This window comes from Neolamprologus brichardi, chromosome 4, assembly GCF_056152115.1.
Source record: "Neolamprologus brichardi isolate AB-2024 chromosome 4, ASM5615211v1, whole genome shotgun sequence".
Lineage (NCBI taxonomy): Eukaryota > Metazoa > Chordata > Actinopteri > Cichliformes > Cichlidae > Neolamprologus > Neolamprologus brichardi.
The window spans coordinates 2,530,424-2,556,440 of NC_142107.1; the positions used below are offsets into that span (position 1 = coordinate 2,530,424).

At 41.7% G+C, this 26,017-nt stretch overlaps 2 protein-coding genes across 3 annotated transcripts in view; both read right to left on the reverse strand.

Annotated features, from left to right (window-relative positions):
- The window catches only part of LOC102789722 (myosin-10), a 62,345-nt gene extending 42,810 nt beyond the window's left edge, over positions 1-19,535 (reverse strand). For both annotated transcript variants that reach the window (XM_087839597.1, XM_087839596.1), the window contains exons 1-3: positions 19,133-19,535; positions 16,787-17,164; positions 9,740-9,896 (exon numbers count right to left, since the gene is read on the reverse strand). In XM_087839597.1, coding sequence (XP_087695723.1) covers positions 9,740-9,896; positions 16,787-17,131 — 502 coding nt within the window. In that variant the 5' untranslated portion in view covers positions 17,132-17,164; positions 19,133-19,535. The remainder of the gene's footprint in view (positions 1-9,739; positions 9,897-16,786; positions 17,165-19,132) is intronic.
- Positions 19,536-19,899: 364 nt separating this feature from the next.
- On the reverse strand, positions 19,900-25,877 carry ddx47 (DEAD (Asp-Glu-Ala-Asp) box polypeptide 47). The gene is made up of 12 exons (XM_006797909.3): positions 25,733-25,877; positions 25,422-25,515; positions 24,396-24,584; positions 24,244-24,315; positions 23,981-24,099; positions 23,483-23,554; positions 23,214-23,330; positions 22,960-23,106; positions 22,244-22,381; positions 22,080-22,150; positions 21,759-21,888; positions 19,900-20,256 (listed from the first exon to the last, which is right to left on the reverse strand). Exons 1-12 carry the CDS (start codon positions 25,856-25,858, stop codon positions 20,092-20,094), a joined length of 1,440 nt encoding a protein of 479 aa, XP_006797972.2. The 5' UTR covers positions 25,859-25,877; the 3' UTR covers positions 19,900-20,091.
- Positions 25,878-26,017: the final 140 nt, after the last annotated feature.

Genomic DNA, 26,017 nt, shown 5'->3' on the forward strand with positions numbered 1-26,017 from the left:
CAGTGACTCCACCTTAAATCATCTCCTCACCACTCTTTTCAAACATTGGCACCGTGTTCGGGCTGAGAGTGTTAGCTACACATAGTAGACTAATGCCTATCTCACGCTTGAAATAAATACAGAGCTATAAAAACTAGAGATGCATAGGTAGGCCAAAAACAGGACTTTCACCCAGACCGAGGTAGTAATTGTGTCAATGTTTTCCAGATGCTCTTTGGTTATGTTTAGTCAGCAAATCTATTTGGTTAGGTTTAGGAAAAGATTATCAAACCCAAGAGGTTTTGGTATCCCTAAAAGGAAATCCACAAAACTGTAATAAAAAATATTTGAACAATTTTAAGTAGGGATCCATTTACTCAGGCATATGATGCATCTACATTCCTGCCAAATAAAGGCTAAAAAGCTCAAAAAATATCCTTTTAGAAAAGTGACACTATGGCATTGGGCAATAAAACACAATCCACAATTTCATTGTACATGTACAATGACAATAAAAGGCTATTCTATTCTAAATCAGTGCGATAAAGTCAAATCAGTGAACTAAGCAGAAATAATACATTTATTCTTCTTAACATACACAGTTAAGGAATTTTTACATTTCTGCCAAGACTCTGAAGTCCACCAACTTGTAGTTTAAAAAAAAGAAGCCGTGTCAGACACCAAGGATACCAAGATGACTGACAGAGAACAGCTTTTCGGACCTTGTCCCTGTCCAGGTTAGGTAGGAGAAAACTAAGTGTTTACACATGGAGGGGACTGCAACCATAAATCAGATATGATGTATGAGCCCCAAACAGAAAAATGATTTTATCATCCACGAACTCCGCAGCTGCCTGTCATTAAAGTCATCCCCTCACATATATTTGTGTGCATGTATGAGTCGGAGTATATTTGCAGTACACTCATCCAAGTATGCTGTTTGAACAAGCTTCACCCTTTCCCTGGAAGTTATAGCTTCAGTATGTTTGGAGTATAGACAGTCATTTTGACTGCCCCCCCTCCTCAATACACACACACACACACACACACACACACACACACACACACACACACACACACACACACACCTGTCTTGTCAGTCAGATCTTGGGTGTGCCCCTCACCAGCCTGCCACTCAAGCCCTCACTGCCCCAACAAGTGGCCCCATTTCCCAGGGAAGAACTCTGTACTCCAGGCCTCCCTGCCTGCACCCACACTCACAGGGCCTTGGTCCCAGCCCCCTCCAGACTGCACAAAGCCCCCATTGTGAGGCACAATGCTAACCACCCCCTCTGCCTTTCCCCTGTACCCTCTACTCCGTTTTCCCCCATAATCTGTGTCGCTTCTGCCCCTTCTTCCTTTTTGCCCATCTCCATCACTGACTCCTTTTCAGTCTTTGCTGTCTTTCCTCTTCCCTGGTAGTTATTCCTCCTTAAACTTTGATCCTGTCTGTTGGACTCTGCCATCTTTTATTCTCGTGCAACCCTTTCCAAGGATCCCCTTCAAAATTAAAGCCTCCCCCCCCCCCCCCCCAAACTCTTTCAGCACAGCCCACCTCCTTCACATCTCTGTGTTCCAAGACATTTTCCACTTCTGTGACTGTTTTGTTACCTCTGAATCTTCCTTCTCTGCTTTGCTAGGGAGATATTTCATATATAGGTGTATCTGCAACTCTGGGGAGGAAGAGAAACTAAACATATACCACGACAGCACTTTTTCCAGTATCTGCAGACCTGTTTTTAACAACACTACATGTGCTTTGGATACACATTTCAAAACAAAAAGTAAAACACACTGGGGCGATAAGGTTAAGACATTATCAAATCTCCTCACACAGCAGGAGATGGTTCTCATCCTCTGTGTTCTCATTAATTGGACAAACTGATTAGACTTTTTCCAGCGTTGTTGTAACATCAGCACAAATCAGTGCAATATAACATCACACAGATGTATTATACTGGGAAGACGGCAGATTAAAAACCTAATTAATGTCTACTATGACTTCAGACATTTGTGTTCTCACTTGCACCTCTGCTGAGAAATGACTAGGCAAGTTCAGGGCTGCAGTGCATGTGTATACATCGCAGTGCAGCTATATTTAGATGTCCCACAGTTTGTCTTACAGAGCTTAAAACCAATACAGGTGCAGCTGTGCTTCATCAAGTAAAGGGAAAATTCCTCCTAAAAAGGTTAAATAAAGGGTAATGCACTTAAATGTCATAGTTAATTAAGAACATTTATGTGCAGTTTTAATTGACAGATTTGATATAAGTAAAGTATAAGTATAATAGCTATGAACTAAAAATAGGAGGACGTCAGCAACCAATAGTGAAAAAAGCTAAATATGTCTCCTCTTCCTCCCTCAGTTATCTACATGACATTGTGATGGAGACATTCCAGTCTATCTGACTCAGTGTCGCCTGGTTTTAATATGTGATTTGTATTTGGATAAAAATAACCTACACCAGGGGTGGCAACCTTTCTGATGATAAGTGCCATCTAAAATGTCCTCAGAAGTCAATGTGCCATATAACTGCATTAGCAATAAATTTAATAATGCTCTATATTAACAGTTACACACTATATAGAACAACTTTATAGAATTACATTTGTTTGCAGATGTTTGCAGATGTTTTCAGCTATCAGCAAATAGTTATCAGCTATTTTGAAACAAAAAAAGACACTTTTTATCCATAACAAGAACTCCGTAACAGCAAATGAACTATACAACAGATCTCACAACAATGATAAGAAAAATAAACTGGGCCAATATGACATGTTTGTTAATACAGAGATACACATGTTAATGTGATCTCTGGTCTCCGAGTGTCCAGCATTCAGACGGCTACCTAAGGACACTCATGTGAGAGAAAATCTGCTCACACAGATATGTAGAGCCAAATACTGCCAATAAGCCTCTGCAATGTTTTGAATACAGTTAAACTTGTCAGGTAGTGATGTCCAGCAGGTGAAAATGCAAGCTCCATGAACACGCACAGCTATGGATCCCAGCTGCGTTCGTAGTTCTGCAAACTTTGACCCCCACAGAGTCGAGCTTTTCATTTTAATCAGCTGCATTTCGATGTCACATTAATTGGCATTAACTTAGCCAGTTAATGCCAGTTAATGCGAAACAAATCCAGCTGCTCATTAAAGCGTTCTGGTTTGGTCAGTAAAGAAAAAACTGGTCCATACGCCTGAAAGTCCCAAAAACGCATTGTGAATTCTGTCTCGAGTCTACGGATTTATACGTGTATTTCCGCGGTGCTCTTGAAGCATTTGAAGTGTCGTAAATGTGGAAATTTCAACATCGCTTGAAAAAACTGCCAGCTAACAACGTCCCGTTCACTGGTAGGCTAAGTTATTTTTAGGCAATTACAAGTTGAATCTGGTAGTTGGGGTTGTTAGCTAAGATACCGTGATAAAGAAGCTGCAGAACTAGTCTGTCTATGCAAGCTAATTTGCGATGTGCATCGCTGGCCCGGCCATTTATTTTTTAATCCACATTCTCAGATTAACTCACTGCGTGTCATGCCAACGGCTGGACTGGGCCAAAAAAAATCTGCCCAAGCATTTTGACTAGAGACCGGCCCACCAGGTATTACAGGAAAAGCCATAAAGCCTTTGAATGAAGACAAACGCTGTTGTGACAGTGATGTACACTGTCTTGTTGGTATATATATGATTTCTATACATTTTACATCAGATAAAAACTATTATTATTTATTAAAAGCTAGACATTTTAAATGAGAATAAGAAAGAAAGGTATCTCTTTGTGCCCCCCTCTCCCTGTTAATGCCCTACCTGGCCCCCTGGCAAAGCTTTGCTAGACCCACCCCTGCACAAGTTACCAGCTGTCAGCTACATAAAAAAAGGATCCTGATGTTATTTGTCTCTCAGAAACAGTTCATAACTTCCCTTCAACTCATTCATGTGACCTAAAAGGTAAACCTGTTTCTCCATCACCTGTTCAGCTCTGATGATTCAGTAAGGACATCTCCTGGTTTCATGTTTCCCTCTCACCAGATATCCAAACCGATATCAGGACCAGCAGCTTTTACAGCTGTGGCTCCAGCAAACATCAGCTGATGCTAGAAATTAATATTCAATAAATTCTAACAACAGCTGATCAAGCTTAACATTCTGCTGTTGTTTAACACGACATCCGCTGGTTTTCTCTTTCTGGCACAAAGTGGGCGATAAACAAACGAGAAAAAACCCGATCAGCTGATCATTGATCAGTTTCATGATTGAAGTAGCAACAGGACAGGGAGGGGGAGAGAATGAGAAAAGAAGAAGCAGCTGATAGCGTAAAGACGCAGAAAAACTCCAGCTTTGTGCCTTTTTTCCATTGTAGCTGAAGTACGGGACAAACTGTGTTCCTTTTCAGCGCAATACGAAACACGTAATATTTTCTCTGAATGAGGGACCATTCCATTTTTTACGGGAGTTGGCAACTCTACTAACTAACTTTGTGAATTAAATAAAGTTCAACATCAGTAATATCAAAGCACCCACCCAGCTGCATAGAAAGTCCATCATGCTAGCTAGCACGCAGTACGAGTTATTGTAACCGACTGTAAAAAGTCAGCAGAACTAAAATAAATTCCACATAAACTTGGTTTATATCTGACCCAGACAGACTGCAGGTCATAACTTCTTACCCGAAGTTCAGTTCACCTGACACTCGGACCGGCGGCCGCCTCGCGTCTCTCCTCCTCCTGCCTCCCCTTTCCCTCACCCACCTGCTGCCCTCTGTGGGAGCTCCGCCATAGCCACCAGCAAACAACTGAGTTATTTTTACACATTTGCCAGCATCTGGCCAATCCACCACCTTTCATTGTTCATGCCGTTACAAGAAAAAAAAAATCATCCGCCCATAAAAACTAAAAATCACCATCGACCCACCGGGCCATCAGTTAACCCTGGCACGCGTGCCCAGGGTTGCTGACCCCAGACCTATACTAAGGGAAATGCACTGCATTCTTTAGTGAGGGACTTGTAGTTCACATGTTTAAGAAAAAGTTTTGTGATTGCATTACTTTAATTTCTGGGGTTCTTCACTCTATAAAGGCTCACCTCCCATTCAAATCACAATGGGTTGTGTGTGAATTTACACCTGACATTAACAGTAGATTTTCCTTATACTGACAGATGCTCATCACACTGACGTCAGGATGAGAATACAGAATAAATATGGAATGAGATCTACAATACCTAAGCAAAGAAAATTTCTTTACAGTAGGAGGAGACAGTAGGTTTGCTTTTCTTTTTTTAGTTATTTCTAAACAGGTTGTGTCTACAGTACCATCTGTGTTCTCAGATGTGCTGGATCTCTACCATGTGATGGAGATCAGCATAAAAATAATCTCACTGTAAAAGAAATCTCACTGTAAAATCTGCTTTTCAAATTTGTTGATGTGAGGCTGCAAACCAGGCTGTGTTGCATACAGAAATTTTTTTGACAAGCAAACTACTCCTATGGAGTGCAGTCAGTATATGTGACTCAATCTGTGGCATTCACTTACCAGTCCTGTAAGTGAGTCGAGTGGCAGTAACATGACTGTATTATACAGTTCCAACCTGAGTGTGAGGCGCACTCTTCTCAATAGAGTGAAGCAGCAGTAAGAAACAGACAACTAACTCATAAAAGGATAAAAAATATGGATGAAAACTGCTGAACACAAAACAAAAATACATACTTACGATACTTATGGACAAATCTGTCATAAACTGAGCCTTGTGGCCTGAGCAGTTCAGAGGTGAAATAAGAGAAAACTGAGACACGGTGTTGTCAATTAAACAGAGGTCTAACCATGGTAACCCTGGCTTCATCCTGACACGGAGAAGGGATGAGAATGTGGACATTCCCCACACTTGTTCTCCCGTGTTTCCTAATCAAAGCCTGAGACAGAAGGAACAAAGAAAACTGCGCTGCCAAAGAGTTTCCAGCAGAGCTGCGGTTTGTATTTTTCATGTTAAGTGAAAGGCGACCAAAATGCTTTCAAGGACTTGGGAAATTTTTCCTCTTCAGTGTCTTCAGAGCCAAAACATTCTGGTTGAAAGGAAGAAAGGGAGTGAACAAACTAGTAAGTGAAACCGTAAAGGGGTAGAAATAAGAGAGGCCAGCTGCTCTACTTGCTGAGAGGAGAAAGAAATCAGTAGGAGATCCCAAAGACATCCTGAACAAGACTGCAGAAATATTAAAAAGGCTGAAGTAGATTCATACAGAAGCAGCCAGCTAAATAGTGCCACTCAGAGTGACACCTCTATTCAAGATCCCAGGGGTAGGTTATTTTAGTTGCATATACAGATACACACATCGGTATCCACGGTGATCCACCTCTGTTCACAGCAGCCCAGCAGTGGGCAACAGGCTGCTTGGACAACTATGAGAACTTGACAATGACTCAGCTCGTATAATTTAACACAGTGAGGTATGGAGAGCTGGAGCAGCGATGACCTCATTCCACTGCCTGGTTTGCCCTGCCTGTTGTGAGGGGTCCGAAAGAATGAACAGAGAGAAAGGGGGTCAGAGAGAAGAATGATGGCACCAGAGAGGTGTCCTATATCGAGACAAACACATTCTGAAGGCACAATAGGCCGGTAAGAGTGTGTGTGTGTGTGTGTGTGTGTGTGTGTGTGTGTGTATTTGAAGTTTTGAAAACCACATTGAAGAAAATATACAAAGACAGGAGCTATATAATTAAGGTGCAACATTAACCTCATGTATAAATTTGTTTTCCCAGAACTTTGCGATCTAACTCTACACGAGCAACCTAAAAGTTCCAAAACCAAACTTTAAAAATCAGATCCAAGGTCAATTTAGGCCTGAAATGTTTCAGCAACAACCATGTGGTAAAGCTGGCAGCGAGTTCACAACTTGACTCAGAGGAAGTTAGTTAAAGTCCCATTTGGAAGTACTTCTGATTTGATTTGATTTATTTAGTATGTGTTAGTACTGTTCCTGTTGAAACAAATGTACCTCTACAAGCAGATTTATATCTCAATATACTGGCTGGGCCTCTTCACGTGGTCTAAACTTGGGTGATTTTCTTATTTTTTAAATACCTGAATGTGACTTTTGGCCAGTTATGACTTCCCTGGAGTGGCGAGAGTCGCTGAAAGCAGAGACCAGAGACCAGAGACCAGAGAACAGCCTGAGGTCATGACAGGAAGCCTTCAGCACATCAGTCAGACAGACAAACCCTGAAGCTTTACAGCTGCAGCAGGTCCACCAGACAGTTATAGCCCTTTTTCACTCATACCTACTTGACTTCGGACGTTTTCCATTACAATCCAGCACCACCTAACATGTGTGGCGTTTTTATAGCAATGCAGCCGAAAGTCCTGTGATGTCATTTGCATGTGACACGAATGCCATAGTATGGTGATGGTATGCCTTCTGCTTTGTCTATGGATATAGGTCAAACTCAGGGACCACAGCGTTGTTTTTTTGTGTAGCCATTTCCCTCGTTGCCAGGTTTTGAATTTTAATTTGATTTTGTGGAGGTGACGCTCTCATGACTCATTGAGTGAAGCCACATCAGCTCAGATCACTTGGAGCCCTGGCCGAATAGGTACTCCAAAAAGGTACCAGCTACCAGGTATTACCACCTAATGAAAAACCCTAAAAACTGAGTCAAGCCTTGCCAAGTTAACATGAGCAGGTACTAGTGGGAAAGGCCTCTTACTGTCGCATAAAGCTGAAACAGGTACAAATAAACACGCTATTTAAAGAATCAAAACCCTGAGATGTGAAAGAAGACTCAAGAGAAACAACAGGGAGACATGAACACTGTTGTTCCAGTGACCGCGATGGCTCAGAGCAGACAGGCTAAAGCTGTCTAAACACTGATAAACTCTAATAAAGGTTCTGCTTATCACAGCAGTCCTTCTACATCAGAAATTCAAAAACAATTAGTTGGTATTCAAACTGGGTCATGGCCTTGTGTCTTGTGGGTCTTTATATTGTAATCATGCTCACATGATGACATTTTTAGAATTACAAAAAGGAGACTAGTGTGGGCTTCAATAAAAGACCATCAAAACAAGTTGTGCAACTCTTTTCCAATAATGCATGCTCTATTAACCTTTTCCTGCTGTCTATCCTTTAGCAGGCCGGGTGGATTTTGATGAGCTCCAGCTACACCGTAAGTTCAAGTATGCAACAGCTGTAGCTCAAGACATGAACCAACTATGCAGTGTATTTGCAGGATGAAAACCAATCTGTGCTGCAGGTCAAGTTAATGACAACCTGAAGACTGATGTTTTTAAAACCTGCTTTCTCACTTTGCCTCCTTCGGTGTCTGCCCTGCCTTTCTGTATCTCCTTTACTTTTGCTATAAATTCCTTTGTCACAGGGCATCAGGTCTACCAGGCGAGCCTCTCGCTACACACATTATTAGGAGCTTAGAGGCTTCACTCTCGCAACTCACAGCACATTACGCTCATCTGAAACACAGAAAGAGACTACTGTCTCTTTCTGTTGAAACAAAGCAATGATATACTAAACCTTTTAGCTGACTTGGCTTAAATTTCCAAAACAATTGTGTTTTTCAAACTGAACAAAAAGGAGAGGATCTCAGAACTACAGTGTTTCTATAAAAAACTAAATCAGTAGTATCTGAAAATCCAAAGTAAGACGTTTTGGCTGCACAAATCTAACTTTTAAAGACATAGTGCAGACTTGAATGTGCTTATGTGCTGTATACTAAAAGATACCACTGTACTATGATGTCAATACTGATATTTCTACCTAAATTATAAAACATCCCCAGTGATGAGATTTTTAGCTCAACTCTTTGGGACTACATTACATCATATATCAAACATATACAGGAGTCTGCGCTATTTTTGCTTGGTGCCCTGTGTTTGATTATGGCTCAGTGGTTCTGTGATTTCAGTGGAAGCTGAAGCACCACATTGTTTCCTTTCAAACCTGCATGTGGTTCTGCGGTATTGCAGATGGTACGATGGTTCACCATAAGAGTGAGACAGAGGAACAAGCCTTGGCTTTTGGCACTACCAAGCCTTGAGTTAAAAAGTTGAAATGCTATGGCTCTCAGCTACCATGGGGCTGAAAAAGCTATTTTATGTCCCCCTCCTAATCTGAGACATCCAGTCTAAGGCTCTCCTAAAAATGCCACCATTATAAAGTAAACTTCTGTCTTCATTTCAGCTTGGAAAAAATACTGCAGTGATTTAAAAGGCAAATCAGTTCATGGTTTGGAGAAATGATTATGTAGAGATCCAAAAACATTACATTAGCAGACCTCTGGCCAGTATTTGTGAGAACAAGCTAAGAATAAACGATGCAACTTAAAGCTTTGATGTAAAACTCTTTGCCTGGTGTTTAAAGGATAAAGATGGTGTTGAACAGCCTTGCATTACCCTACAATTACCAATTAACTGCGTGACCCCAGCCGTACACCTGGAAAACCTGCCACATAGTTAATCTGCTACTTGACCCCTTCAGTGATAACAGACACCTCTCTGACCTTGTGACCTTCCACATACATTACACAACTATATTCACACACTAATCTCCAACACTATGCAGACAAACCCAATCCTGCCCGCAAGTGAGATAAACACCAAAAGTCTTCAGCTTCCATTATACCTGTTTGCTAATAAGTTAAGTTACCTTTAAATGTGTTTATCACTTATTTTACATACTGTAGTTGTCAAGTAATCATCACAAAGTACTTTATAGATATGAGGTAGAGGTCCATTTCCAAAGAGCAGATGTGTAACATACCTTGAAGCATGCAGCGGTATGCTGATTCAGAGATGGCATAAATGTGCGGAGGCATCTCATGCCTCTTCTTCCCTCTGTACATCTCAATGATGTTCTCTGAATAGATGGGCAGGTTCTTGTAGGGGTTGATGACCACGCAGAAAAGGCCAGAGTATGTCTGTATTTAAAGATATGAAACATGGAGGTTAATATCAAAGAGTTCTCTAAGAACTAAAAGAACATATGATTAGGTCTGCTGTGAATGTTTCTCAAGTTTGCTCACAATGATCACATAAAGCCTCAATGGAACCATACGTGGATACAAACAGGATGTGTAAAACATTAAGGTCTTTTAGACTGAAAGGAGCATGTACATTTCTGGTTTTATAAATCATCTAGCCTGCATTTTATCAGTGCAGGAAGACTTGTCATTACCCACTTTTTGGTAGCTTACATCATCATAGCTGGCATGCAAGACAGTGATAGACGCAGAGCAGAGCAGAGCAGATCTGAGGGAATGCTGATAAATGAAACACTGAGCAGACACTTGTCTGTGTGCCATACCCAGAGAGCCTTTTTGATCCAAAACAGCACCGCATTAATATGAATAATGAGTTTATGGAATATTATAAAGACTCGTGTTAGAGCAAACAGTGTGCACTGCAAATGTTTAGCCTACTTTCTGACTTGCGGTGTTGCATTTGGCTATGCCATTAGCTTGACAATCTCTCCCTAGAGAGTGTGTGCGGTACGAAGGCTTCTGAGCTATGCTGTAGGCTGAATCTGACTCAACCAGAGAGCAAGGCAGACGGCGTGAAGGGCCCTGGTGGGGCAGTGGCTTTCGCTCATTCTGCAGATGCTATAGGGGATTTACATTTCCCCTATGGATGACACAGAGAAAAGACTGCTTCACGGTAGTATGACCTTCACACTGACATGCTAGGCTTATTCCAGGAGCCCACACAAATCTCCATTGTATTTACAGAATATAAAGTACAGCTATAGTGACTGAACCTTAAGAAAGTAATAATAACGCATACATTGAGTTATGCCTCTTTCAGTGAGTTAATACCTCATATATAACTAAAAAAATTAGAGCCAGATGTTGAACAAAAGATAGATGGATATTATAAATCTGTGAGGCCGAGATGGCTAAACACCCTGGGCACCAGAGTCAGGCACCTCTCTGCTAGCTACTTTGAGTTACAGATATGTTTGTGCAGTGTTACTTAACACTACTTACAAAAACATGAACATATTTCCAGAGGTGCATATCTCTACCAATGATAAAAATTCACTTGAGACCATGCCTGAACTAAGCTCATGGGTTCCAGAAGGATATCAGGGTCTGGATGAGTCAGCTCCATTTTCTTGAGAACATCAGAACAATCCTCATTTTATTTTTATTTCAACTTGATGTGGTTTTGTGAAACATATTACACAAAATGCCCAATCGTGCCCTCTCTTAAGTGTTGACGATCCAGATTCAATCTGGATCAATTCCAAAAGTTAATAACTTCTATTTTGGGCCCAACTTCACTTCTGGTTAAAATTTCAAGCAGTTGCCTTTTGAGTAATCCTGCAAAAAAAAAAAAAAAAAGGCAACAAACCAATCACTAAAACCTCTCGAGCAGAGGAGAAAAGCAAAAGCCTGGAAATAGAAATCTGATCTATGAAACTTTAATAATTTTGACGATCAGGTTCCTCTTTTGACTGTCAACATGACAAATGCAGTTCAGAAATAAATAAATTTAAAAGGAAAATGCTCCATGAACTGTTGTCCATAATAAGAGCCTTTGTTTTGAAGAGCCGTAAATATTTAAAAAGCTATTTATTCTATCGCTTCCTCAGCCATTAATATAGTACAACTAGTAAACAAAGCTACAATATTTGGAAAAGCAATCTCCTTCTGGGATCTTTTTGTATCAAAGCATCACACATCATGACACCTGCTTCATTATTAACGCTGCACCTAAGGCTGAGTACAGCTGGGACTTCTACCTGAGTGACTCAGCAGACGATCACAAAGGACCCGGAGAGCACACAGCGTACTGTAGCTGTTACGTAACAGCTCAGTCAGGGGCCTAAGTCAGCACTGAGCAACTGATGCTGTGCTGCTGATACAGAAGAAAGAAGGCGATGAAGTAGAGAGAGGCAGACGAGGATGAAGAGCAGAGCAATGATCCAGCTGACGGAGCTCCCTGTGGTCCAATCCAATGGAGAAGCAGAGGCATAAAAAAACACCTAACCATGCTCTCATCCTTTCTGTAAATTGCTCCCTACATGAGGGGGCGAGAGCTGCTGAAACTCTAACTCTCCACTCTCCTTTTCGAGGACTAATGAAAATTTAATTCCCCCGTATCTGAAAACTGGAGCCGCTATAAATGGAGAGTCTGTTCTGTTTCCATGGTTTAGTTCTGCAGCATTTAGTGCTAAAGCAGCTGGTGTGGCTGCAGAGAGATACCTGGACTTGAAGTTTGCTGTATCACATTCTATGTTCATGTTTTATTTGGTTAAAACTGCACAGGGCACTCAATGTTGAGTCAGCAATCCCTTGAGAAGGGTTAAAACATGTATCTCTAAAAGTATCACTATATATATATAACTTCTTTAACCTGGTAACATCAACAAGGTCATTAGAGACCCGCCCTTATCTATAGATTTCTTGTCCATTTGGAGGGTCAAGTAAAATGTCTTTTGTCATAAAACACTATTTTCAGCTCCTCTCTTATTCATAATGGTTTGTCACAGTGAAAAAAAATATGATGCCAGAATATTAAGTGGTTAATATTCCTCAAACATATGCAAATATGAGAAAAATAAAATAAGGATATTCTTATTGTGAAATATCCTGCAGGATAAATCCAATACGAAGACCATTAACAACTGCTATTGCCAACTAGCAGAGGACACAGCTAACTTAACACCGCCTGCCAAGAAGCCATGCCTGGCCCAGTCCAGGAAAGAGAAGGTGATATTTCCACTGTGAAATCAGATCCAGGGGAGGGGATGCCGTGGCCTAGTAACAGCTGAGCAACACATAGCCAACAGCAGACACAACAGCCGACCCCATCTGCCACCTCTGATCAGTCAGACAGCAGGCCTACGTTGACGGGACTTTCACCACTCCAAAAGCCTTTAAGGGCACTCTGAGTGCAGAGGCTTGCTCGGCGCCACTAATCTGAATCTGACTACAGTAGACTTTGACCAGTTCCCCAACGGGGGCTCTGCTTCACTGATTTCATAACAAAGCTAACAAATACTTCAGACTTGGCTTTTGAAGTAAAACACTGGTATGTCTGGTATCCAATCAATTTAACAGCAGCACCTGAACAATCAAATGTATAAACTTTAAGGCAGTGGAGCCCATTATATAAAACGTACTATATGCTATCAAAAAAGCTGAATCTATGGCATTACATCCACCACACATTTTATTTCTGTAGAAATCTAAGAGGCAACATAAAGAACAATCATAGCACAGCAACAGGTTACATGATAAACAACCTAAGTTCCTCCAGAAATAGAAGTCAGCCAATGACTTTAATCTAATCATATTAAAACATTTTCTCTACAAAGTTATAATGATGAGCCTGGCCATGCAGGTTTTCTTCTCTTTCTTAGGTTGCGCCTGCTCTAGACCTGCAGGCAGACCCAGCATTACAATCATTCTGAGCAGGGCCATAGTGTAGGAACTATGCAAATATTTGAAATCAATAAGAAAGAAATGGATTGTGGGCCAATACTGATGTTTAAAGTAAGAGTTTTCATACACATTTTTAGTGCAAAACTCCAATACATGAAGATAAGCTTTTTAACCCAAGATCGGTCAACAGAGTGAATATCAGCTGATACTTATAGAAAACCAATGCATGCCATTAAACAAACAAAGAAAGAAAATCTATGTCACTATTCTCCAGGACAAGTACGTCAGAGCAGAGAGGCAGAGTGAGAGTGGGAAAAGGAACTGAGTTGATGAAGATAGGACAGACACTGAGCAGCAGAAGAGCTGAAGTAGGCGGCAGGAGACAGACAGACGGATGGTCTTTTTGCCGTGGAAGAATGCTGAGGCTTTCTGACAGCTGAGGCTTATCTAACAACACAAAGGCTTGCTTGTAGCCCAGCTAGTGAGTAGCATGGTGGCTAGCCTGTGACTCACCACCGTACAGATAGAAAGGTGCCAAATTTAGTGAGCCAGCTTGACAGGCGGCCTGACTTTACACGAAACAAGCCGTCAGCTCTACAAAGGGCCATACAAAAGAGGCTGTACAGGATACAAAAATCACACAGAAACCAGGATTTTACTGACCAGTAACAGATGTGTGATTGTAATTAACAGTAAAGATACACACTGGAAAATTACTGGACGCCCACAGTTGACTTTTCTGCATGTTTCGGCAACAATATATAAGATTTGTTTTCTTCACAGTAACCTTAACATACAGATTGTGCATTACTGACCTACTGACTCATCTAGCTCAGCAGGAGCTCAGTCTACTCCACTTAACTTGAATTTTAAAAACTTACACAATTGAAAATGAAATAATATAACATCACAAGGGACACCAGTTTGAGACATTCTCTCAAAGCAATACAGTTTCTAATAGGGGTGCAACAATACTCGTATCAATATTGAACCGTTCGATACAGTGCTTTCGGTTCGGTACGCATATGTATCGAACAATACAAAATTTTTAATTTATTTTATCAACTTTTCTTCGGACGATGCTGTCTGTGTTGAGCGCTCAGTGGATCTGCGCTCGACAGTGCAGCCTAGGCGGAGTAGTCGAACGCAGATCCACTGAGCGCAGGGCAAGCTAGCAAGACAGAAGTTAAGCTCTCGTTGCAACATGGCAAACTGAACCTCCCCCACCCTCATTCAGATCTGGCGTTTGGAACTATTTTGGTTTTCATGTGACGTATGACCCTGAAGGTAAGTGCGTCATGGACTAAAGTAAAACAGTATGTTGGATGTGCCACGCAATGCTCAATTACATTGGTGGGAACTAGTGCGTTAGCGCAGTTTGCTCGTTAACGTGTTGGCCGTCCAGCCCCAAGCACGGGGCGATCCGCGGTAGCTCGTTAACGGAGATTTGCCGTGTTGTGGCGTTAACGTCATTTCAACGGGATTAAGGCTGACAGCACTAGTGGGAACACAACGAATATGACTGCACATTTACTCTGACATCATCCTAGTGCAAAGACAAGTGGAAGCAGACAAAAACAACAAGCATGCATGCTACAAACTTCACCCGAGTCATTTAGACAGCCGTTAGCACATGATTCTCCTTATGGGGACCTGATATGTTTAATATGCTGCTGAGAATATAGCCCAGAAGAAGCGTATAGTATAGCTTTTAATTTGGAAAGAGCCATTTCTCTGTAATAAACTCTCTTTCCCAAAGATGAGTGATTTCAAAACTGTACTTTTGAGTTAAAATATATATTTATAATTTTAATAAATGACAAATTAAAAAGGCATGAACATTTTTTTTGTATTGAAAAAAATATCGAACCGTGACACCAAAGTATTGAACCGAACCGAACCATGAATTTTGTGTATCGTTGCACCCCTAGTTTCTAAGTACCTGATACATAAAGACATGGTACAGTAAGTCATGTACTGTATAAACATACACAACAACCTGCATTGTCTGCTAGAATGTGGATTGTGATATTGGGGATTATCAACATAGGTCTTCTAAGTACAGGTAGACCAAACTACAGAGTCCCTTTAATATTAGGTTACTGAAAACAGTAATTGTGTCCTAAAGGCAAACCTATGAAAATATTTCACAGGTTTAGAAAAACAGTTAGTATAGACCTCAACTTGTAAAAGACTTGCAGAATCATATTATGACTCAGATACAGAGGTCTTTCCAATTATCTCAATTCAAAGCACAGCCTTGGGGTAGGCATTATATTATGTCTGCAGTAGATATATCAGAGCTCTGGGGGGTAAGTCAAACACACTGGAAAGAAGTTTCAAGCACAGGGGGCTTCTTTTTCTAACAGTGAGCTAAACAGGAGAAAATTCTCTTCCTTTTAGAAAACCAACACAGTCAGACATATGTTTTCAATTTCTCTTAGGCAAGGGGACAATTAACAAGCACCAAAGCCAATTCTGAACCCAGAAAAAAACAGAAACCATGACACCATGGTATTAGGAAGAAAATGAAGAGGGAGCTGGTGGAATGACATGGAAATTCAAGCCATATGGGAAATTGCTGAAATGCTTTCTTCCATTTTGGTAGCGGCAAATTATAATAATACTTTTAAGCATTTGACGATTGCAATGCGTTGCTGCATTCACTTTATCACATCTTGTTGGATGAAAGGCTCATTTATAAGTGCAACGAGTCACCCAGCAGCGCCCGAACCACAGTCTCTCAGGTAAAAACTAACCCACATTCTATTCCTGGTAAACATGTCACTAAATGGGTCAAGATCGCGTCACAGAGCTGCTTCATCTGTGGTGAAACTGGATTATGGGGACAGAAGCGATGCAGTGATAGAGACCACTCCAGACTCTGTGTAAAAATTCACTACTACAAAACATTTAGTTATACAGACACCAGAGATTTTCCTGACTGGTCTACATGTGTCATATATTTTTTTAAAAATGGCCATGTGGATGAGAAAAACTGAACTGATAGGGTTGTTTTGTGATCTGAGAAACAGCTAAAATAAAGGAATGTGGGGGTTAGGTTGACACCAGCAAGGTTTATGGCAAAGGTCTGTCTTTAGCCAAGGTGAGAGGGAAGTTATGGCACTTAAGACCACAGAGCTCTGTCAGTCATTCTGTGTGCAAATATGTGAGTGTGTTTGTGTGGTCATGAGTCACTCAGATGAGCTGCTTTTTTCCCTAAACAAAGATGGATGAATATCAGATCTCACTTTTAACCAAGACTGTAAGACAGGTGACTAAAAACGAAACAACTGCCTGCAACGAGCAGAACAGCCAGAGAAATAATTTTGAGGTCAACCATCCACCAGTGTGTTGAGTTTACAGTAAACTGTTAAGAAAAAAAAAGAACCTTTTGAAGGCTCCAGGTCTAAGTCACTCACATATATGAGTCCAGAGTAGTAGCGGTCCTTCAGGTTGTGTAGCACAGACGCCTCATTCAGGCAGGTGAGTTCAGCCATGTCTTCCACCTTGCTAAACTTGGGTGGGTTCATCTTCTGGATGTCATCCTTGTTGATCACCACCTTTTTACCATTCTCTGCCAACTCCACTAGCACTTCCTCGCCACGCTCTTCTCGGATACCCGCTGCCTCAAAGCCATGGCGCTCGGAGGGGACCCACACTAGCTTCTTGGCCGTCCAGTCAGCCTGTGTGGCTGGGTTGTAAACCACAGCCCGGTCCACAAACAGGTAGCGCTCTGGGTCCTCTTGCCCACTCCGATGAGACATTTTAACTGGGAATGATCACCACAATATGGCCACCTAGAAGAAAAGGGGGTGCAGCGATAAGTTGCAAAACGTGAAATTTAGTCAAATTTTACATCTCACCCTATGTGATCAACAGGAGTGTGTGTGTGTGTGTGTGTGTGGGGGGGGGGGGGGGGGGGGGGGGGGGCTGATATAACAATTATCACAATATTTTGTGTGGCAATATCTTATCAATACAGTGACACCAAATATATTTTATTAAATATATTAAAATACTCAACTCTACCAAAAAAACAAAACAAATCAAAACAAACATCTGACACTTAGCTTGACAAAGCTACACCCTAATTCAGAGCAAGCTAATGGCTCAGTCACACAATTAAAAGTAGGACAGCAACCTCCTTACATCTACAGTAGTGGCTGCCTGGTGACTGTATTGAATTTTTTCACATTGTGCAACTTGTGGTGACTAAATGGTTACCCAGAGCTTGAGACAGTTGCATGCCGACCACCACTTTTGATCGCAATGTGATTGCACTGGTCACTTCATAGGAAGTAACCTTTCTGCAAACAGCTGCACTGACTGTAGTCACTCTCAGGGTGAGTGATGGAGGCTTGCAGATAACTAGCTAATTTATAAATACAGACGGACTGCCAACATGCTGCCATCAGTCTGAATGAGTCATTGTCAGCTAAACACTGCTTAGTGCAACAGTTAAATATACATTTCTGTTAAATGTGAATTTCTGTCTATGTAGACAGCAACAGTGATTTTTGAAGATATATTACAATTAACTGGTGTATTATCAGAAAAGGACTGCATGTAGATGCCAACTTCACCCCATTCAATAGCAGACTGATTGCAGACTGAATCTGTGGTATGGTAGGTTTTAGTGAATTAATAAATAAATAACTGAAGTGAGATAACAAGTTCAACTTTGAGGGCATGATTTGCAGTTGAAATAATGTGATATATACTACTGCAATTCTCAGCAGATGGCAAACTAGTTCTGTTAAAATGACATCGCATTATGAACTTAGTGTCTGGTGATTCCCACTTGTAGTCATCACTATAGATCCAATAATGGCAGAAACGTCCAGTGACACTAATACTTATGAATCTAGTAGAATTCACTGATCATTATACATCACATAGATATGCATGAATGTAAGTATGTCTCTTGATTCATAGCTGGTATAACAAAGTAATACAGTGAAGAAGGGAACTCATATGTCAGACAATCAAATAAAAGTTGCGAGTCACACTTCAGTGTAGGTTTGGCAGCCTGGCACTGCACAACAATAATGCGCGTACTGCGCAGACTACACCGCTCTGCCAGAAAACCAAACGGGACAGATGGACGACGTACTGTGAGTGGCACATACAATAAGTCGCTCTCGTTCTCCAGGGAGCTCGCTGTATACAAAATAACCCGAATTTTAACACCTATCCAAGTAGCTCTGGAAACTATAAACGCCTGAAACATGCAGCTGAAGTCGCCCTTCCAAATATTAGGCTAATAACTGCGTAATAAACCTGCGCAACTGATGGAGCTAGCTACATAAGTGGGTAACGGGAATAAGTCACGACACGGTTAATTTAAAAGAACGAGTAACAGCAGCTAAAAGTTATTGTCTGGAGAACAACCATTAGGATAAACAAAAATAAGGCTACTGTCGGATAAAATTATTGTCATGAGCCAAAGGAAAGTAGAGTCATAAAGCTAGCTTAACAGTCAGTCTGCACTTTTTCTGTTACGTATTAAGAGTTTAGGTGTTACCAATTAACACGTTTCTATGGTGAGAGAAAAAAGAGAGAAAGAGTCCTCGAGGTCAACCAGAGCGCTTATGACGCCGAGCGGTGGATTTTGAACCCCGCTACTCAAATAAAGACTACAGCCAAAGTAAGTTTCCAGAGCGACCTCCATCCCCTATCCCGGAGGCTGCTCACTCACTGACGCCGTAATAATCACCACGCGCTCCATCGTTCTTCGCCCTCTCGGCTGGCGCGAGCAAACTTACCTGCAGCAGTCAGAACCTGTTCACAAAGCTCCCCCTGATTCGACCCTGAACGCAACTATACAGCTGCTAGCCACAAGTGAAATGCAGGCATGTATCTGGGCTTCGGTATGCACCACAGTGCACAGTGCTGCCTCCACACTGGGGCCCCTCCTAAAGAGAGCAGGCTTGACCACCGCTGCTCCCGCCTACGGTGGACTGTGCGCACTAGAAAGTGATCGCGCAGATCAATACGCCACACTGTCGCACTCTGGTCAGGATTCAGCCGCTAATAAATTTTTATGTGCGTGCCTTCACGCCTGTCAGAATCCCCTCAATGGCATTAATGAAGGCAGCAATAATGAATACACTGTCGGGCATTATGCTGCGGTGGATACCTCTTAAGATCTATCCCACAAATATCTAGGCACTGCACACCCACTACATGCAGCCTAGAAGCGATTGGGCTCTCACTTTGCGGTCTTTCTCTGCCCTTCTCCACTATTGGCTGGAACAAACCAACCCCCCAATTTGCTGCAAACCACTGACAAGCATAAAAAAAACCAAAACATAATAACTACTGCAACTGCTGCTTGCATGCATTATAAAAACTTCTCAATTTGCCACGCATTGTTATTGTTGTCCAACACCTCATATGTTTTCTAAACAAAAAAGCTAGAAAACAAGAAGGGTTAAGTACTTCTTAATAAAACATAATGTGGCTTTTGACTGAAACAGCTCCCTCTTGTGTCTGAAAGCAACATCAGCAGCAGCACCAGCTCACACAATCGTGCGACTTCATGAGTTTTATTACAAATGGAAACATGTCACCAGGGGCGAGAAAAACATGTGTTTTCTGTAATTAAATAGTCACTTTACTAACGAAGCAGTGGAAAACATGGTGTCATAACAATGAAGGTTTCAAAAGACGGTAAAGGCGTTGTATGTCATAGTTCTGTACAGTCTGTTAATCTTGGGGCTCTTCAGCGTCCTCCCCTCCAGGCTCCTCCGCCACGCTTCTTCCCTCCTCCTACTCCTCCTCCTCCTCCTTTAACCTTCTTCCTCACGCCGGTCGCCTGTTCCGTGTCATCGTCGTCTCCGTCCCCTCTTTTTGGCCTTTTCCTTTTGTCGCCTTGCTCCTTCATTTCCTGGGGAACACAAACGTTTTCTTAATGCTCATGTACACTAATAGCTGACTATATTCTATATACAGGCATTTTAGGTCAAGACAGAACAAGGTTAATTTAAAAAAAATCTAAAAAAAAATCAAACATTTCTAAATATGTATTTTTGAAGAAAAGAAGAAAGAGACTGAGTTGGTTTAAAGTTTCAAACATTAGTTCGTAACTTTTAGTTTTTGCTTGCAGTCATTGCTCTTTTAAATATATGGTTACACTTAAATCATTACACTCCCCAACAACTTTACCACCTACACCTGCCCGTTAATGCAAATATCCAGTGAGGTCAGTTCTCTGGTCATCTGCTTCGAAATTTGAAGCAGATGAAAACAGAAGGACAACAGAAGATTGGAAAAATGTTGCCTTGTGTGATGAGTGTTAAATTCTGCTGCCACAATTGGATAGGAGGGTAAAAGTTAGCATAAACGACATCAAAGCATGGATCCATCCTGCCTTTTATCAACAGCTCAGGTTGCTGGTGGTGTAATAATAATAATAATAATAATAATAATAATAATAATAATAATAATAATAATAATAATAAACTTTATTTATAAAGCACACTTTTTCAAACCAAGGGTATGCCAAGGTGCTTAACAAGTAAGATAGAGAATAGGAGGAGGATAGTAGAAATAGGACCAAAGCAAGTACTAAGTATGCAAGCAGGTAGCTGTCACTGATACATAGGAAAGCAACAGGTACAGAGCAAACAAGAATTTAAATGAGCATAAAAGTGCATAATATAAAATCATAAAAGAAATATTAACTAGAGGGAAAGGCAAGATTGAATAAGTGGGTTTTTAGTCGTGATTTGAACAGTGCAATGGAATCAGATGTGCGTAGGTCGGTATTCCACAGTGCCGGGGCAGCCAGAGCAAACGCACGGTCACCCCGGGACTTCAGCCGAGATCTGGGTTGGGTCAGAAGTAGTTGAGTGGCAGATCTGAGTGTTCTAGCAGGAGTATGTGATTTGAGAAGTTCACTAAGATAACTTGGCGCTAATTTATTAATAGTTTTTAATGTAAGGAGTAATATTTTAAATTGAATATGGTACTTTACGGGCAGCCAATGCAAGCTAGCTAGAACATGAGTAATATGGCAAAATGTCCTGGTACCAGTCAGTAATGGTTTTGGGGATATTTTTCCAGCACACTTTGGGATCCTTAGCACCAACTGTTTACTGTTCATACACCACAGCCTGTCTGATCACGTCCATCTGTTTATGACCACGCTGTATCCATCTTCTGATGGCTGATTTCAGGAGGATAACACACTGTGTCACAAAGCTCAAATCACCTCATGTACAAACATACCACTAAATACTGATGCGTTGGCCAGGCAGGCTCAGACGGGTTTATGCACCATTGTTTTTCCCAATCACTTCTGCACACAGCACGTTTTTTTCTTCTTCAAATTTTAGGCTATATCTTGCAAATACAGAGAAAAGACACAATAAAGACAGGATGACTTACTATTTTGGCAAATCTCTGGGCCTCGCTCACCCTCTCCACCAGCATCATCACTTCCTCCTCTTGGGTTGGAAAGGCTGGAAGTTTCTTCCCAATCAAGCTTTCAATTCGCTGGAAAAGCTCCACATCATACCTATGGTTATATGGACACCAGACACATTTACTTGCCGCAGTGACCTTCCTCTCCAAACCACAGTATTGCACAACTTACTCAACCATTCAGAAAATTATGTCAAAATGGTATAAAAATGGCAATACGTGGAAACAAAGCAGAGATGTTATTGTATATGGAATGACTGGTGACAATAAAAAGGCCCTTCTTACTGAGTGACGAAAGTGATGGATTTTCCAGATCGTCCTGCTCTGGCTGTTCGGCCAACCCTGTGAATATAGTCCTGTGGGATCAAACACATCCACAGATCAGCTCATCGGTGAAGTGAAATAAATCATCAAACGCACCAGCAACATGATTATCAGCGCCTCGGTACCTTAGAGTGAGTGGGAATGTCATAGTTGATGACGCAGTCGACATGAGGAATATCCAGTCCTCTGGATGCCACGTCAGTCGCCAGCAGCACCGACCGAGACTTGGACTTGAACTTGTTCAGAGCTCCAAGACGTTTATTCTGCACGGCGAAGGAAGGAAGATCCAGATCCCATCACAATATCCACCAGAAAGAAAAAGGGCAAACTTTCACTTCCTTAAAAGCTCCATTTGATAAAAGTCTGTGTGAATATTTACACACAACTCATATCATACATTAGGTCACATTTGCTGTAATGCCACAAAACCAGAAAGATGGCTGACATCCAGCCAAACGGGACCAAAGCTGGTCAACATTCACTTTCATTCATGAGTGAAAGAATGTTTTCTTGGTCTACAAAAACAGCATCTTAGATGGTGCAAAGAGCTCTACTCAAACGTTTAAGTGAACTGCAGCCTGATTTGAATGTAGATTTGCTTGTAGACTGTTTATGGTAAACTGCAGACCATGACAATGACTTCCAGATGTTTCCAAATGGTACAAAAAGTACACTAACTTGCACGTAAAGTTAATTAAGCATGACCTTAGCATGCGTTGAAAGTGTGATCATAAACCAAACTGTTTACAGGGTTTTATAGCATGCAGAGCAGCAGACACTACAATGAATGCTAACATCTCAGGTTAAATCCTTATACTCAACCGAGTCTCTGAAGCTTTACCTGACTCATCTGCCCATGTAGAGGGATAGCAGTGATGCCGAGGTTCCTTAACAACAGCGCCACCCGCTGGGCTGTGTTACACGTGCTGCAGAAAATAATAAAGGAGTTCCCGGCCAGCTCGTTCAGGATGGAAACCAGGTAGCAGTCCTGTTGGCAAAACCAAGAGCTAAAATTACTGAATATAAAACAGCTTCAGCAGGTCACAAACACAACTGTCAGCACATGGTCAACACATGTACACGTGTGCACCCTACCTTGTACTTAGATGGTATAAAGATGTAGTACTGCTGCAGTTTGTCTACTGTGGAGTATTTCGTAGACACCGCGCACTTCACAGGATCTTTCAAAGCTGCTCTCTCTAGTTTCTGGACCTGTAAACATATGACAGAAGGTCAGGCAAAGGCTACTCTGGCAGGTGCTTATTACTGTCCCCCATAATGTGCAGGACAAGGACGGCTAAAAGAAACGCGACTAACATTCTCCGCCATCTAGAGTTGACAAAGAGAGAAGAACACAAAGATACCTTTTTGGTCATGGTAGCCGAGAACAAGAAAGTGCGTCTTTCTCTTGGGATCACCTTCAAGATTTTATCCACCTGGTAAAATAAATAATAATAGATATAAAAATGACAGTCTACATGGGCTACATGCTTCTTGAAATTTGTACAAGTTAAATTCTCGAAAACCTTCTCTCTTTATAGGCAAAGAGCTTCACAAATGGACACGTCACAAGCGCAAATCTAGCCTGAGGCGTTGGAGGTGTGGAGCCCGTAGCCAGCAGGTTTTTAATATAAAGCTCAGCGTATCGGCTATTTGTAATCTTTTGTAATTTTACCAGCTCACCGCTAGTAATGTGAAGTTTAGGTTAATTTCACTTTTTGGATTTAAACTGCCACAAAGGTTGTCACATTCACTTTAAAATGCTTTCATCAATAACCTTTGAGCCTGCCATTTAACAGCACACTGAGGAGGATGTGGCTGAGGTGCTACAGTGAGTCGTCTAGCAATAGGAAGCTACTGACCTCAGTTTCGAAGTCCATGTTGAGGATTCTGTCGGCTTCATCCATGACCAGGAACTTCAGCGCTCGTAGAGAGAAGCCCTTTGTGTTCTCAAGGTGATCGATCAAACGACCGGGTGTGGCTGGAAAAAAACAAAACGATTTTTTTACTTAAGTGTATCATCAAAATCAGTTTACGAAGGATACAAACATTACAACAGTGGGTGAACATAAGCAGACATGTGAAGTGTGAAAAATATGCAACGTTCTTAAAGGTAAAGTCTTACCAATAACGATGTGCGGCTTTTTCGCTAACACCAGGGACTGGGACATCATGTCGATTCCACCGACTATCACGGCTGCAACGGAAGAGAGACGGATTTAGAGCACAGAGCCTCCCGCACCACTGCAAGCCGCCTCACCTTTCAAGGACACGTACCGCACTTAACGCCGATACTGGAGCCCAGGGCCTCAAACTGCTCAGAGATCTGAAATGCCAACTCTCTGGTGGGGGTGAGAACTAGTGTGTGAAGCCTCTGGGGGGAGGCCAGCAGCGACTGGAGGATAGGCAGAGCGAAGGCACCAGTCTTTCCTGAACCAGTCTCCGCCAGGCCAATAACATCCTTCCCTGCAGGTCACGAGGAGACAAGAAATGTTACGCACTTTAACCTTTAGAGATTTAAACAAGTCCTGAGATTCAGACTGAAGCGCTGCTCCTTTAGCTTCAGTCTATGTTTAATCATAATGATTCACAGAGAAATATGGAGAAGTTTCATATGTTACACGTACAGGTATGAGGTGTGTAATCACGGTATGAATTTGAGCACAAACTGATTTCCAATCCTCCGCTGAGATTTCAGATTCAAAATCCCTGGGCCATGCATTTAGCCCATCATCTCTGATTAACAGCTGTCATTGTTACTTCAACTTGGTTTTTTGATGGTCTAGTACAATGACGCACAAATGGTGGCTATGCTAATGCCAAAACAAAGCTGAAAAGTAGCCATGCACAAACATATAAAAACAAGTTCATGAATATTTGAACATTCCCGAGCTGGTAGTGTCGGAGTAAATCTGCCTCTTTTAATAATTCAATTTACTCATGTCCTTTCTTCACTTTGTAAAATAAACATTGGTCCCAGTCTTGTAGAAAGTTTTCTTCTTTCTTTTTCTGTCTGTATGTGAGTTTTTCCATCACAAGGATCTCCTCAACAACAACCACCCATTGTCTACAGCTCATTGTTTAAAACCTTAGGGGACTTAAACAGCATGGACGCAAATGCCCTCTAAGATGATCCAAGTAGAGGATCTGAAACAATCGTTGGAATTACATTAAAAAAGAATTTTATCCCAAAAGGGTTTTATTTTTCCCGATGTCCAAAAATGTGCGTATGGTCCTGTTCCGTGTGATCATGTACTGTTACTTGAGTAAAACTGACAGAAAGAGGTAAGCGTGATTTCTCACCTTGCAGAGCTACCGGTATAGCTTCTATCTGGATCTTCGTGGGGCTCTTCCATCCCAGCTGATCACAAGCCTCGCAGAGAACCTCAGTAACACCCTGTCGGAAGCAGACAACAGGTAGAAATCTTTGTAATACGATCGTAATTGTGTACTAGCGCCGTATATGTCTCACAGACATAACCCATACATATTTAAAATGATAAAATAGGGTTAACGTAACACAGCGGAGTTGTAGCTAACTCGAACAGCAGTGGTCTCTCCGTGTTAATGTGCCTGAAATGTTTCTTTTCTTTCGCTCGCTGAAGCAAACCTACCAGATCCTTGAAGCTCTTCACCGTCTCGTCGTTTTCTCCGCCATCACCGTGATCGCTTCCTTCATCGCTGCTCGAACCTTCGAGTGTTTCGTCTGTGTTTGGCTTCACGCTCTCCTCGTCCGCCATGCTTTTCGCCCCAACGTGTCGTCAGTTCCGCACTGCGCAGATGCGGAAACGAGTTCGAGCTTAAGCCGCAGTGGATGATGGAAGTTTGTGTTTACGACCGAAAACGCCAGTGATTGGCTAAAAATACGACATGGGAATTTCTGTCGCGGATTGATTCAC

What these genes read in the sequence shown, in the direction of transcription:
- ddx47 (XM_006797909.3), bottom strand. Translation starts at nt 25,858, where the DNA reads ATGGCGGACGAGGAGAGCGTGAAGCCAAACACAGACGAAACACTCGAA. An exon ending in TATACCGGTAGCTCTGCAAG is followed by an intron (nt 24,585 to 25,421) that starts GTGAGAAATCAC and finishes CGTGACCTGCAG; the next exon opens with GGAAGGATGTTATTGGCCTG. An exon ending in CGGCTACCATGACCAAAAAG is followed by an intron (nt 23,331 to 23,482) that starts GTATCTTTGTGT and finishes ATATGTTTACAG; the next exon opens with GTCCAGAAACTAGAGAGAGC.